The following is a 13350-nucleotide window of genomic DNA, read 5'->3' as shown; positions in this document are numbered from 1 at the left end:
AGCCTAAGTGAGCCACTCTGATGTCTGCTGTCACGATGTACACAGTAAATCTATTAAATTAACTGTGTTAAAAGGGCAAACTTATTCTTTCCTCATACAAGCAAGAACAATTATTTGCCAAAAAGGAAGATACCTATGAAAATGATAACTTGACAAGAAGCTAGAAAAATAGCAAGTCTGAAAAATACTGGATTGCTCTGTCAATGAAAGATTACAAAAAGTTCTAACCTGTTTTTCTATAATAAGTAGCCAGTTGTAGAAATGTGTGATCAGACAACAGCCCTGAGTGAGCATCACTGAAGATGTGCTGTGTTTTATGGAGACACAGTATTCCTCACTGCCATAAAGAGACTGGACTAAGCCAAGGAATTAAAGCTATGGTTATACTTTACCGGAGCAAGTGGACACGTGAAACATGGCAGCTACGCCAGAAGTATTAATTAAAACATAAATACTTAGTAATAGATAGATACAATCTTTTTCATCTTCATTAAGGGAAATCCTATATGGTTAATTTGAATTATGTTGCCTCACTACCTAAGGGAAAATTCTAGTCCCTGGTACTCTTGGTCTGTCTTTCCCTAGGAGTGTATTTACTTGTTAAATATATGAGACACCACCAGAATTTCAGTCATGTCACTCTGAAAGAGTTAATCCAGTAAAATAATATTATCAGATGATTCAACAATTTTTAAAGAAAGGTGTCATCACAGCCATCAGCCCAAAAATCAAAGTGTTCAGCTGACTTTTTTATCATCAAAATGCTTATATTGGCATCAGAAATCCACATAACAAGCAGCTTTTATAAATCTCCTCAGGCAGAAGAATCACTCACTAAGCTATGTCTTTACATCCTTTGTGACAATAGAGAAATTATGCAGAAAATGGCAGCAATCTGTGAAGACTGGCAAGTCACACTTGCTTAAGCCACATCTCTAGGTTAAAATGTTTGCCTCAGTTTGTCAGCAGGTTAGTGAAAAGCATCTTGTCTTCGAAAGGCAGGACATGGTGAAGATGCATACACATCTTTTTCTTGCAGTTGCGTAAGGATAAATACTTTTAGACCCACGTAGGGATCCACGTATTAGGTTCACGTAAACATCAGAGAGACACAGCAGCAGCATTCAGCTCCCGGTGTGTTGTTTCATGCACTGACTCTGGTCTGAAACATGTGCCCAGTCGATCAAATCTGAGTCCGTGTGTGCCGTCTCTTGCTCACTTAGGACCTAAGCTCCGTCTGCATCATTAAGCCCAACACTTACTTGTCCCTATTCTGCTCTCATCCATCGCTGGTTGTCAGGGCCAAGTGGATAAAATTCCCTGTGGTTCACATCTGTGATCAGTCCCCAGCTAATCTGCTCTTTCAAAATACTGGAGCCAAAGGGACTTTTGAGCAAGTTTGAGTAGGAAAAAAATTATAACAGCTTCATCTTTTTTTTTTTTTTTTTTTTTTGCCTTTTTGAAACTTCCTATTGTCCATGTGGTTCCCAGTGACCAAACAGATCATGACAAGCCAACAATTAATTGTATTTTCTGATGGGGCATTCTAAAAGGAGTAGTATATTGCCTAATAGAATGTGGGGGGAAGCCAACAACCCCATACATGTTTAGGGCTCCAGGGCAATGGAAACATACAATTCCAGGAAAACAGCCAGCAGCAGTCTTGTCCTTGATGGTGGCCCTCATTGTCCTGGAACACCCACTGTTCTAATCTGCTCCTAAATATACGGTGGGAGTGACAACATTTACAAATAAATAAACAAATTAAATGAAATAAAGTAAAGTAAAATAAAATAAAACAAAAGCCCTTCAAAACCAGAGTAAGCTGAAAGAAGGCAGTCTTATGAGTAGGAAGTTTCCGGAATAGGGAATGGGGACTCTATCCTCTGTTCTTGTAATGAATTAATGCAGGTAGCCCTGGATCTATGAACTTAGACTGAGTTTAGAGTCAGGCCCAACATTAAGCCTTTTGATCGTGTGAGCTGGAAAAGGAAAGAATAACGAAATGGCTAAAAGGTGTTAAGTTCCACATACGCCAGGCCTTGGTGCGAGCTCTGGTCAGGGCAGCTGGAGTCAGCTCTGTGAGGTGGGTGATTCATTATCTCTATGTTGTAAATGAGGAAACTGAGGCCTGGCGTGTTAAGAAAATCAGTGCTTTTTCACAGGTGCATGATTCACCTGAGGACCTTATTCAAAGGCAGTTTCGGATACAGGAAGTCTGGGATGGGGCCCTAGGTCCTGCATTTCTGACAAACTCCCAAGTGATGCTGATGCCGCTGGTCCACAGATCATACTTTAAGCAACAAAAGGTAGACCGTCCAAGTCACAGGGCTGGAAAGCAGCAGAGCCTGGACGCAGCTCAGCCAGCCTGGGTCTTCGCCCCTGAGCTGAGTATCAGTGTCACAGACACATCACACCCTGGGATACGGTGCACTGGCCCAAGGACTAGAAACAAACGCCTGTCACTTTTTCCTATAGCATTTTCCAGCAACAACAAATATTTATTAAGGGCCTACCAAGAAACAGGCACTGTGGTAAACACTTAGGATATAAAAAGTATTCCAGGCTCAAGGGATTTTCATTTAATCCACTAGACAAACAACTGGCCATTTGATCCCCAAGTGAATTACAGCTACACTGATGGACTGAATATTCAGGTTTGTTTAATTATCATACACAGAGAAGACAGGGCATTCACTTTCAAAGAATCAGAGTGTAATAACACACCTCTAACACCAAAGGCAGTAAATTTAATTTAATCTTTGAGGACTGAGGAAGAACTTCTAAGATATTACAGAGGTTCAGGTGTATCCTTTGGAAAATTAATTATAGTTCAATAGATTTAGAAGCTATAGGAGTTTGAGCTTGATTCTATGCTATCACCTAAAAAGTGAATTAAAAAAGAATTTCCCAATAGTTTGTTTATTTGTCATGAGGGTTTCAACTTCTTTCATAAAATGGACATTTTTGCTAATTCCCCTAGGTGGAACTGAATCAAGTGTAAAATTTTTGGAAGCTCCAGATCATACAAACCACACCTTCAATAAATGTTTCACAAAATTTAGAAAGTTTTATTATTAAAGTGTGTATTAAAGGCAGTCAACTTTTTACCACTTGATTTGTAATTTTTTCTTTATCTTCTTTCTAACCAAATCAAGAAAATGGAACCCAGCCACCTGCCTGCATTTCTGGCACACTCTGCATTAATTAGAATGCTCCTATGAGTCCGAAGACAGACCTCGCCAGCTGGAAATATCCTGCCTGGGTTCCCACTCTCTTGTCAAGCGCAAATCCTACCATCTCGGCACTTGTTCAGCATCCTCCAAAAGTCCTCGGGGCTCGACAAGCAGAACTGTAAACGCTCTACCTCACTGGGTCCCGAGGCCTCCGGGAGAGGGACACCCGCCCACCGCACGCTGTAGAGGCGCTGCATGAACAGAGCACGCAGGCAGCTCAGGCCTTACTGAGTCTAGGGCGCAACTTCTCTTCCCCCTTTAGTCCCAGTATCACTCTGCAGAGGGACTTCATAAAAACTGCAACAACCTGAGGCCCCCAGCAAGTATCACCCCGAATCTTAACAACTTTCGCACTGTCATTTCCCACCACTGTCCCAAGGCTTATTTTTAACTGCTTATGTTTTAAAAGAAACAACAGCAACAAAAACCAAAGTCACTTCAACAGAGTCAGATGTGCCAAAACAGGCGTGAAGGAAGCAGGGGGTAAAAAGGCCAGCCCAGTCTGTCTTCTCCACCTTCGGCAGTAAGCTCACCCCGCCAACCAGCCCGGGTCATCGCTGAGGTCAGCTGCTCACCACGCGGCATCTGGGTTTTCCTCTCAGTGTCCTCTGCCACCCGGAGAAGGGCACACTGGCACTCCTCCCAGCTCTGCTCCACTGCATATTTCTTATGGATTTAAGAAAAAACGCATCCTGTGAAACGCTTTCTGAAACACCAGCAGGAAAAGAAAGATGTGCCTGAAACTTATCAAGGCCCTTTTTGGTCACTGAAAGTTCCGGAATTCAGAGCTCTCTCCACAACGGGAACCTCCTGCCGCCCCCCGAGCCTCAAACGCCTTTCTGATACATCAGTCCTCTGAGCCGTAATGGAAGCCAGCTATGTGTCTAGGGCAGTCAAATTCATAGAGACAGAGAGCAGAAGCCAGGGGCTGCAAGGAAGGGGAAATGGAGTTGTTCAATACGTACAGAGTTTCAGTTTTGTAAAATGGAAAAGTTTTGGAGATTGATTGCACAATGTGAATATCCTTAATACTACTTAACTGCACACTTAGAAATGGTTAAGGCGGTAAACTTTATGTGCTCAGAATAACAATAACAATAATAATAAAAAAGTACTCAGAAGATGGCTGATAACAACAAATGAGGGAACTGTTTACTTGACACTTACACTGTTCTGGGTGAAGCGGTTGATTTTTCCCTAACCAACCCCGCCCCCAGCAAGTTTTGACTTCCGAGAACTGTTGCTGGCACTCCACACCCTCCCCAGCACGGTGCACCAGGCCGTCCACTTGCAGTTATTCACCATTTCCCCTGCCACATGTGACGAGTAAGAGCTGAAGAGTCATAGGAGTCATTTTACATGTTGAATAAAACTTTTTGCAACATGACAATATATCCAGTATCATCCATGTTCCAGGCAATGAAGGCATGAAGTGTATGAGACTTATTTGCATCTGATGAGCGTATGTACCTCCAAAGTGGAAAGCAAAAATGTGACAAGTAGTTAATTACACTGCAGGAAGTCATCCCTCGATGTCCATGAGGCATTGGTTCCAGGAACCCCTTTGGACACCAACATCCATCGTTGCTCAAGTCTCCTCTATAAAATGGCATAGTATTTGCATATAACCTACACTTATCCTCCCAAATATTTTAAATCATCTCCAGATTACTTACAATACCTAATACAGTGTGAATGCTATGTAAATAGTTGTAAATACAATGTAAATGTTTCATAAATAGTTGCCAGGCAATTGGCATATTTAAGTTGTGCTTTTTGGAACTTTCTGGACTTTTTTTCCTCCAACATTTTTCATCCACAGTTCGTTGAATCCATGGATGTGGAACCCAGGGATATAGAGGGCCAACGGGATATATAAGGTACAGTAAAGAGGAAGGAGCAACTCATCCTGCTTTTGAAATAGTGTTCAGACTACTTGCAAAAGAATACAGGACAATTTGCCTTACCTTAAAAACTTTGTAGTTGGCAAAATCATTTTTGTGTTTTCACTTATAATATTGAAAGAGCATATTATAGTAAAAATTTCTATGTTGTAGAAAAAAATCAAGTACTTGGTAGAATAACGTAATTTTAATAATTTGATCTGATAGCAACTTTAAGTTGCTCTGGTATGACTGCCACAATGTTGTCATTTCAGGGAAGGTTTAAAGCTGCTTGATGCACCAGGAAATGCACACCCTCTGGCTCAAAGTCATTAGCAGGTATAAGACACGTCTTCAGAGTACATGAGACTTGATTTTGGGATAAAATGAGAGTTGTCTGAAGCTTATCACTTTCTTCCATTAGGAGGCTTCCATCACTGATTTGCGTTTGGCAGGTGCTAACTCATTTATAATCCCAGAACAATTTTCATCTTATACAACATTCAACCACTGGCAAAAAATTGCTGAGAAGAACATATTCTCTAATAATTGTGATGTATCTATAGTATGTAGCCAGGACTCAAGTCTTAAAAGCAGTTTAATTTATTTTTAACTGACTTTAATTCTTAGAATTTTAGGTTCACAGCAAAACTGAGCCAAAAATACAGAGTCCTTCCCCACCACACACCAGCCTGCCCCACTAGCAACATCCCTCACCAGAGCAGGGCACTTGTTCCAACCAATAAACCTACACTGACACATGGTTATGACCCTCACACTAGGGTTCACCTTTGCTGTTTTATATTCTAAGGGTTTTATAATGACTGTAGCCACCACAGTATCACACAGAATAGCTCCTCTGTCCTAAACACCCTCTGTACTGACTATTCAGCCCTGTAAACTCCTAGCAACCGCTGATATTTTTGCTGTCTCCATAGCTGCCTCCTTCCCAGAATGCCGTGTGGTTGGACTCACACAGCGTGCAGGCTCCTCAGCGTGACTCTTTCAAGCAGGAGCGTGCGTTTGCGTTTCCTCCATCGTTTCCTCCATGGCCGGATAACGTATCTCTTTTTAGCACTATTGTCTGGACACAGCAGTTTACCTATTCACCTATTGAAGAACATCTTGCTTGCTACCAAATTTTGGCAATTATGAATAAAGCTGCTGCAAATACCTGTGTGCAGATCACTGTGTGGACGTACATTTCCAACTCACTGGAATAAACACCAAAAAGCACAATTGCTGGATTGTTCGGTGAGAGGGTGTTTAGTTTAGTGAGAAACTGTCAAACTTTCTTCCAAAGTGGCTGCACCATTTTCCACTCCCACCAGCAAGAATGAGCGCTGACATCTTCCACATCCCAGCCAACGGTTGCTGTCGTCAGTGATTTGGATTTTAGCCATTCTAATAGGTGTGTAGTAGTATCTCATTTTTTTTTTAATTTGTAATTCCCTAATGACATAGGATACTGAACATCTGTTCATTTGGTCCTTTGCCATCCTTACATCTTCTTCAGTGAGGTGTCTATTCAGGTCTTTTGTCTATTTTTACAGGTTGTTTATTTAAAAACAGCTGTTTTGTTCCTACTTCTTCACTTGTCCCTGGAAAATCTCCTTTTTATATCTTTTTTTTAATCTCATCCATAATTTTTTAAATTAATTAAACTTTTATTCAGTAATTTTAGCAGGAGGCCTCCATCGTGCTGGTTCTAGAATTCTCTGACACCGTGAAGGTCACACTAGCCCAGGACTGTCTATGTCTCCTCTTATTGTATATGGAAGAGAACCAAACTTCCACCTTGTAAAGTCATTGTCGTTATTTTGTGTTTTCTGTCACACAGAAACAATACTGCTCTACCTTTGACTATTCCGACTGGAGAATAAAAGACTAAGGGAAATACACTAATATTGTCAAAATAGTGAAGGGATCGCCACTCTTGCCAAAGAAAAACATTTTTGAAACGGACTGTAGCAAAGAAAGAATTCTTCCACACAAAGGATATTTTTACTGACACTGTCATTTGTTTCCTAGAACCAGCAAGTCACTAAATCCTTTTGAAGTTCTCTTTCTCCTTTTAAAATTTCTCTATATTATCAGAAACATAATCAACCAAAACATATTTTCTAAGAAAATAAGAAAAAGAAAGAAAGAAAGAAAGGTGAAAGTTGAGAGGCACATAGATGTACCTTAATCACATATTTTGACCCTAGTCACATATCACATGACTCCATCACCCCACCGCCTCCAAAAAAAAAAAAAAAACACCCAAAATATAACCACCATGGCCCAGGCACCTTCCCCACCTCTCATGCTCATTCTTCACATGAAAACCCTGTTTCATTGTACTTATTAAATGTGTCACCTCAGATTTTACACTCAAGCACTCTCCTTCCAATGAGCTAGAACTTGTCATGCGCTAAACACACACACACACTGACCATTCTCCCCGAGACTTCACCACACAAAACACTTTACTAGCCGCAGACAGAGTCATCACAGTTACCTGGCCTTCCAGCTGGTGGGGCACCGTCCTCGTTGTCGTCCTTCAGAATAACAGCCAGGCCCACCGAGTCAGTGGGGAGGACGGAGCTGCTGAGGTCCACGCGAGTCAAGCTCTCAGAGCCCCCCGCAGCATATCGTGGGCTGTCCCCTCCAGCTGTGCTCCTTTCTTGGCCGTTTCTCTGCGGTCTCAACACCATGTGAACGATGCTCTGCTGATCCAGGTCACAGCTCTGTGTGAGAGTGAAACAAAAACACAGAAAGAGCAAGCACTGAGATGCCCGGCGTGGCTGAACTTGTCTTCAGTTCTGCAGTGGGCAGAAGAGTCTACAATCCGACTCTGTCTGATGTCTGCACGCAGTCATGGAACATGGAGGACAGTGGCCAGGACAGGCGCCCTCACCCTGCAGCAGGGCCCAGCACTTACACACGTGCGTGTTACACAGGAACGCTGAACTGGGCCCGGCAACTGAGATGTGGGGCTGGATGGCGCACACCAGCAGAAGAGAACCTAAGTCATACTCACAGGGACGTGAGCTCTAACGGGAAAGCAGCATGCATCACACTGATTATGTAAGCACGCTGAAAAGTAATATGCTTTTAAAACTGATTTACCCAGAAAGTATACATCCTTATAATTAACAATTTTAAATAGTGGCACTTAATTCTGTTTTAAAAAGCAAAGAGAGTTGGTTATTACCAATTATGAGGCATTTTTCTCTAGAATTTGTAATAAACAGGTTTACAGAAGACCCACATACACCCCCGAGGTCATCAGCAATCACACTGCCAGGCCAGTGAAGCCAGAGGAGAGGGTACCAATGCCACCCCAGGATTGTTCATTGTTCCGTCCAGCCTCAGACTTAAAGCCAGTGGACATCTATAAAAATGTGCTGCATCTGTCTATCAATGCGTATGAACAGGAGACTTTAACATGTAGTAGAATTAAAGTTAGACATCGGATCATTTGCTAGGACACAAACTAGACACCTAAAATCAAGTCCCACTTCCCCCTCTTCCTGGGTCCCTGCCCCGGACCTCTGTCACATTAACATGCTTTCTCCTCCTGCTGCCTGTCCCTGGGCTTCCCAGCCCTTCCAGAACTGCTCCTGCTCAGCAGTGGTCACTCGGTGTCACTCTCTGTCCCCTCAGCCTGCCCCGACCTGACTTTCCTATTTCTGTCAAAGCATCACCATCCCCCATATCATCCAAGTGTCAAGCCTCCCCCGCCCTCCTAGACCTCTGGCTATTCTCCTATATTCTCTAAGGGCTTCGACAGAGTCACAGCTTGGACCCTCCTCCCTGCTGTTACACCCAGCAAGGTGCCAGGCGTAACTGATTCTGACTCAGAAATGCTCTTCATATCTTCAGGTCCTTCACTTCCCAGCTGTCACCGCTCCATTCCAGGCTTTCATCACTACGAGAGTTTGTGCTGACTCCCTCACCTCCAGGCCCTCCCTGCATCCACTGTGTACTAGCATTTATGCTTCGTGCTGCATAATCTTTCTAAAGTCTCTTACTGTTATTTGTTACATATAATCTTACTGCTTACTATCTTTTCAAGTGCTTTTAGACTTTTCTCCTTTCTAGACCAACTGTCATGATTTTTACCTTCTTTCTCTCTCTTTCATTGTATATATGGTAGATTATATTATTCAAAAATATTCACTCAGTAAGCCACAAAGAAAGAAAAATACCATGATCACTCATATGTGGAATCTAAAAAATAAATAAATAAAAGAAAAAAGAGGACACTAACTCATCTACAAAACAGAAACAGACTCACAGACGCAGTAAACAATCTTATGATTACAGGGGGATGGGGGTGGGAAGAGATAAATTTGGGAGTTTGAGATTTATAAAAGTTAACCACTATATATAAAAAAAGATAAAAAAACAAATTTCTTCTGTGTTGCACAGGGAACTATATTCAATATCTGGTAATAACCTTTAATGAAAAAGAATATGAAAACAAATATATGTATGTATATGTATGATTAAAACATGATGCTGTACACCAGAAACTGACACGTTGTAACTAACTACACTTCAATTAAAAAAAAAATCACTCTCATCTCCCTGCTGCCCCTGATTTGGGGCCCAGCCATGCAATCAGCTTCAGCTAACAGGACATGAGGAGACATGACTGAACCAGGCCCTAAGGTTCATCTGCACCGCTGCCCCGGCCGTCAGCGGAGCACCCCTGGAAGTGTCCTTCTCTCAGCTGACACACGGCATAGACTCGAGCCCAAGCCCCAGAGAGGACCAAGCACAGCCCCACCCGCAGCTCGAGCAGAGCCTTCTAGCCCATTACAGGCTGGGGCTGCAGACCCCCAGCTGACCTGAAAATGCATGAGAAAGAGACACTTGCTAACGTACTAATGTACGGCACTGAGATTTTTGTGGTTGTTCCTTAAGCAGTAATCACTAACAACACTCTATTTTCCATTCTAATCAGACTAATAGACTTTCTACCATCATTTATCGTCGCCTCAGAGTTCAGCCCTCTAGGGACTGCACATAGCCTTTAGCCTAAGTCACATCAAACAAACCAGCGTCAAGATCTGAGCTCACCCAAGAGTGAGCACGTGAGGACGCGAGCTTTGCGGTAAGGAGAAACAGCTGAGAACCCGCATCCTGCCGCATCGTGAGGCTTTCGCCCGTACTGTGCTCTTTTCTAGGAAGCTCAACAATTCAGTCAGATAAAATTCCCCTCTCCACGTTCAGCACTTATGTGCTTCATATGGTCCCTCCAGAAAAAAGTAATGCCTTTCTCTCTCATCAGAATCCCAGTAACTTTTGCCTGCCAGAGTGTGAGTGTTGGTGTCTGTATCTGATCTTCCAACTTAATTTAGGAACCCTTGAGAGCAGCGACTGGGTCATACTTCTCCTTCTATTTACCAGAATGCCTCTCACAGCACTTTGAACCTAGTAAATGTAGAAAATACATCTGTGAATTGAAAAGATAAGTGACTGAAAGGAAATAAGAATGAATGAATGAACAAGTACATAGCTATAAAAGCAATACCTAAAGTGCTCCTTGGGGAACCAGAAGACTGTGGAAGAGAGACTATGGAATTTAAAGCCAAACAGACAGAGCTTATCACCTGTGTGATTTTTGGCAAATTATTTTCCCTCCATAAGCTTCAGTTTTTACATCTGTCTTTAGCAATAATATTATCAACTTTAACAAATGCTCTGAAGACGTAAGGAAATACACACAGTGCAGACCCAGTCTGCGGTGATAATTCAACACACAGTTGTTAGAATCACTATCATCATTTACAAGTTTTGAAAACAAAAGAGGACGGGTACTTATCTTGTACATCAACAAAGCCCCAGAATCCTACTTGGCTGTTCCACTCACACAATCCTATTTGAAAATGTACAAAGAAGGTGGAATAAGCAGAATCTGTAAACGTGACAGTTACTCTGGTAACTTTCCAGCTTTCTGTAAACTAAAAATTGATACCAAAAATCCTTATATGCTCAGATGCCAGGAAACACATGAAAAACCTGAGCAAATTCTCAGAGGCTGCTAAAATTTGACAAATATGGAAGAAATCCAAAAACTGAGCTTTTCCTTTCAAATCCAGACTTTTGTACTGTTCAGAGTAGAGCTGCAAAGGGGAATAGGAAGACCCCGAGCAGATTTCAGTAGTTACAGTGATATTTATAGACCATATTTCCCTCCGTCTCCATCCATGGTTCAGAGACCATTAATTGCTTAATTCTCTGACGTTCTCATAGAAAACGGTGTTGGTCTCGGAAGCAGTCCCTTTACCAGATGGTGCAACTGCGCCATCACTCTGGTTCAGTTCAAAGCCACGTTAATAACACGTCCCATGAACAATAAGTTGGATGAAGTTTAGTTGTCTAGCCATTCTATACTCCAAAATAATATTTCATTCTCTTGGTATATAAATAACCCCTTAGCTTTAGGAGGTCATTTTCACTGGAAGAAAGCAGAGTTCTCCAACATGATTTTAAGCTTCTTCAGGGTAAAAACAATGCCTTATTTATCTTTGTTTCCATGACGTGGCTGCTGAGAGGAAGCGAGTGGGACAGGCAGAGGAGGGCAAGTCTGTTGGAGCCATGGTGAAGAGCGGGTTTGGAAGCTGCAATGCATCCACTCCAGGGACAAAGGGATGATTAGGAGAAGAGCCAGGTGTGTTAAAAAGCAGAGAAGACAGCCACTGGGACTGGGACAGCCTGGAGGTGTCAGGCGGAAGTTTGGGGGGGTCTGGTAAAAAGCAAAACTGAACAGGACGACCAGCACGACGAGACAATGACGGTAAGAACCAATGCCTCTCACGGAAGCATCGGTCAAATCATGCCAAGTACAGAGAAGAGGGCAAGGGTGGCTTGGCGACAAGGCTGGCGGCCCCCAAAGGCTGGTGCAGCGGTGGCTGTTTCTAAGTGGCTGCCTCCGGATGCCAGAGCCCCGAGAAGGCAGCACTTGCCACATGGGGCTGCGCCGAGTCTGTATGTGTTTTCCTTCGTCGCGACACAGTTCCACCTTCCAGAAAAGATACTGAATCTTCCTAATGTTGCATCTACAGTATCTACTAAAGTGACCTGGTCACAGGACACACTCCACTTGGGTTTGTTGAATGGCTGAATGATCCTGTGAAGCACAGGCCTGTTACTGCTGCCATTTCAGAGGCGAGGCAACATTTCAGGGGTTTTAGTGAGCTCCCCGAACGTCACACGTAATTAGGAAATGAAAGAGTCAGCTCTGAAGCCCATGTTCTAAGGCTAATTAATGCTCATTCAAGGATGCCACTCCAGACTTTTCCACCTCTGAGTTCATGACACAAGGCTACATGTTGGACAGACCTCCAGTGAGTTTATTTACATTCATCAGTGTACTTACTTACTGTACTGGTTTCTGTGGTCTTTAAACTAGACCAGGCTACCTTCACTATCTTCAGTATTTTTCACTCATTTTAGTTCTCCCCAAGTCTGACAAACTCCTTTTGATCATACATTGTGGTTAGAACTAAAATTGTTTCAGTCAGAAGGTTGTCATATTTCCTATCGTGTCCTAACTTTATATTTTAAGGCCTGAAAATCTCGGATTTTCATTTAAATTTTTATTAGCACACAGTTTTTACCCCCAGAAAAACAATAATATAATTAGCCAAGAATTATCAGATAAAATACTTCCTAATTCCATAGTGAATGATGTTATCAGATTTTAATTTTAAAAATTATTGGCATGAAGGAGCTCAGACAGTTCTGAAGAAACACTTTTTAACACAGTAACACAGCTTAAATTTTCTTTTCTTTTCTTTCTTTTTTTTTTTTCTGGTTGTTAAAAATTCAGACTGTTCATTATTTGTTTCTTCTAAAAGGAACTTCTGACAGATGTCTGTGTCAGCCCAGCAGGGTTCTTAATAATACATTTCCTATGTCAAAGAAAGACAAAATAGCACTTACTTAGGAAGGTATTCAAAGGTGTTTTAAAATGTACCGGTTAAGAAATGTTTCGTATGGTTATTGCTAAAAATGAGATACTGTAGTTAAAAACAACTTAAGCTTAAGATGTTCAGTGAGTCAAAGTAACCAAAAGGGAACTGTTCCCCCGACTTCTTTCTCTTACACACGCATTCCCCTCTGTAGTTGAAAATGGACACTAAATGCCAATTCATAGTAACTGGATGAGAATAAAAACTGTTTCTTCAACTTGATCTTTCGTTTTAAAAAAGAGAGTCTTTTAAAAGACAGAT

The 13350-nt window shown here is 42.1% G+C and overlaps 1 protein-coding gene across 3 annotated transcripts in view; it reads right to left on the bottom strand.

The window, feature by feature from the left end:
- PRKN (parkin RBR E3 ubiquitin protein ligase) overlaps positions 1-13350 on the bottom strand; it is a 1163915-nt gene that overhangs the window by 785231 nt on the left and 365334 nt on the right. For all 3 annotated transcript variants that reach the window (XM_031456655.2, XM_031456658.2, XM_031456656.2), the window contains exon 3: positions 7623-7851. In XM_031456655.2, the coding sequence (XP_031312515.2) occupies positions 7623-7851 (229 nt within the window). The remainder of the gene's footprint in view (positions 1-7622; positions 7852-13350) is intronic.

Source organism: Camelus dromedarius, chromosome 6, assembly GCF_036321535.1.
Source record: "Camelus dromedarius isolate mCamDro1 chromosome 6, mCamDro1.pat, whole genome shotgun sequence".
Classification (NCBI taxonomy): domain Eukaryota; kingdom Metazoa; phylum Chordata; class Mammalia; order Artiodactyla; family Camelidae; genus Camelus; species Camelus dromedarius.
Note: the sequence above shows the minus strand (reverse complement) of the source record. Positions and strands in the feature narration are given on the sequence as shown.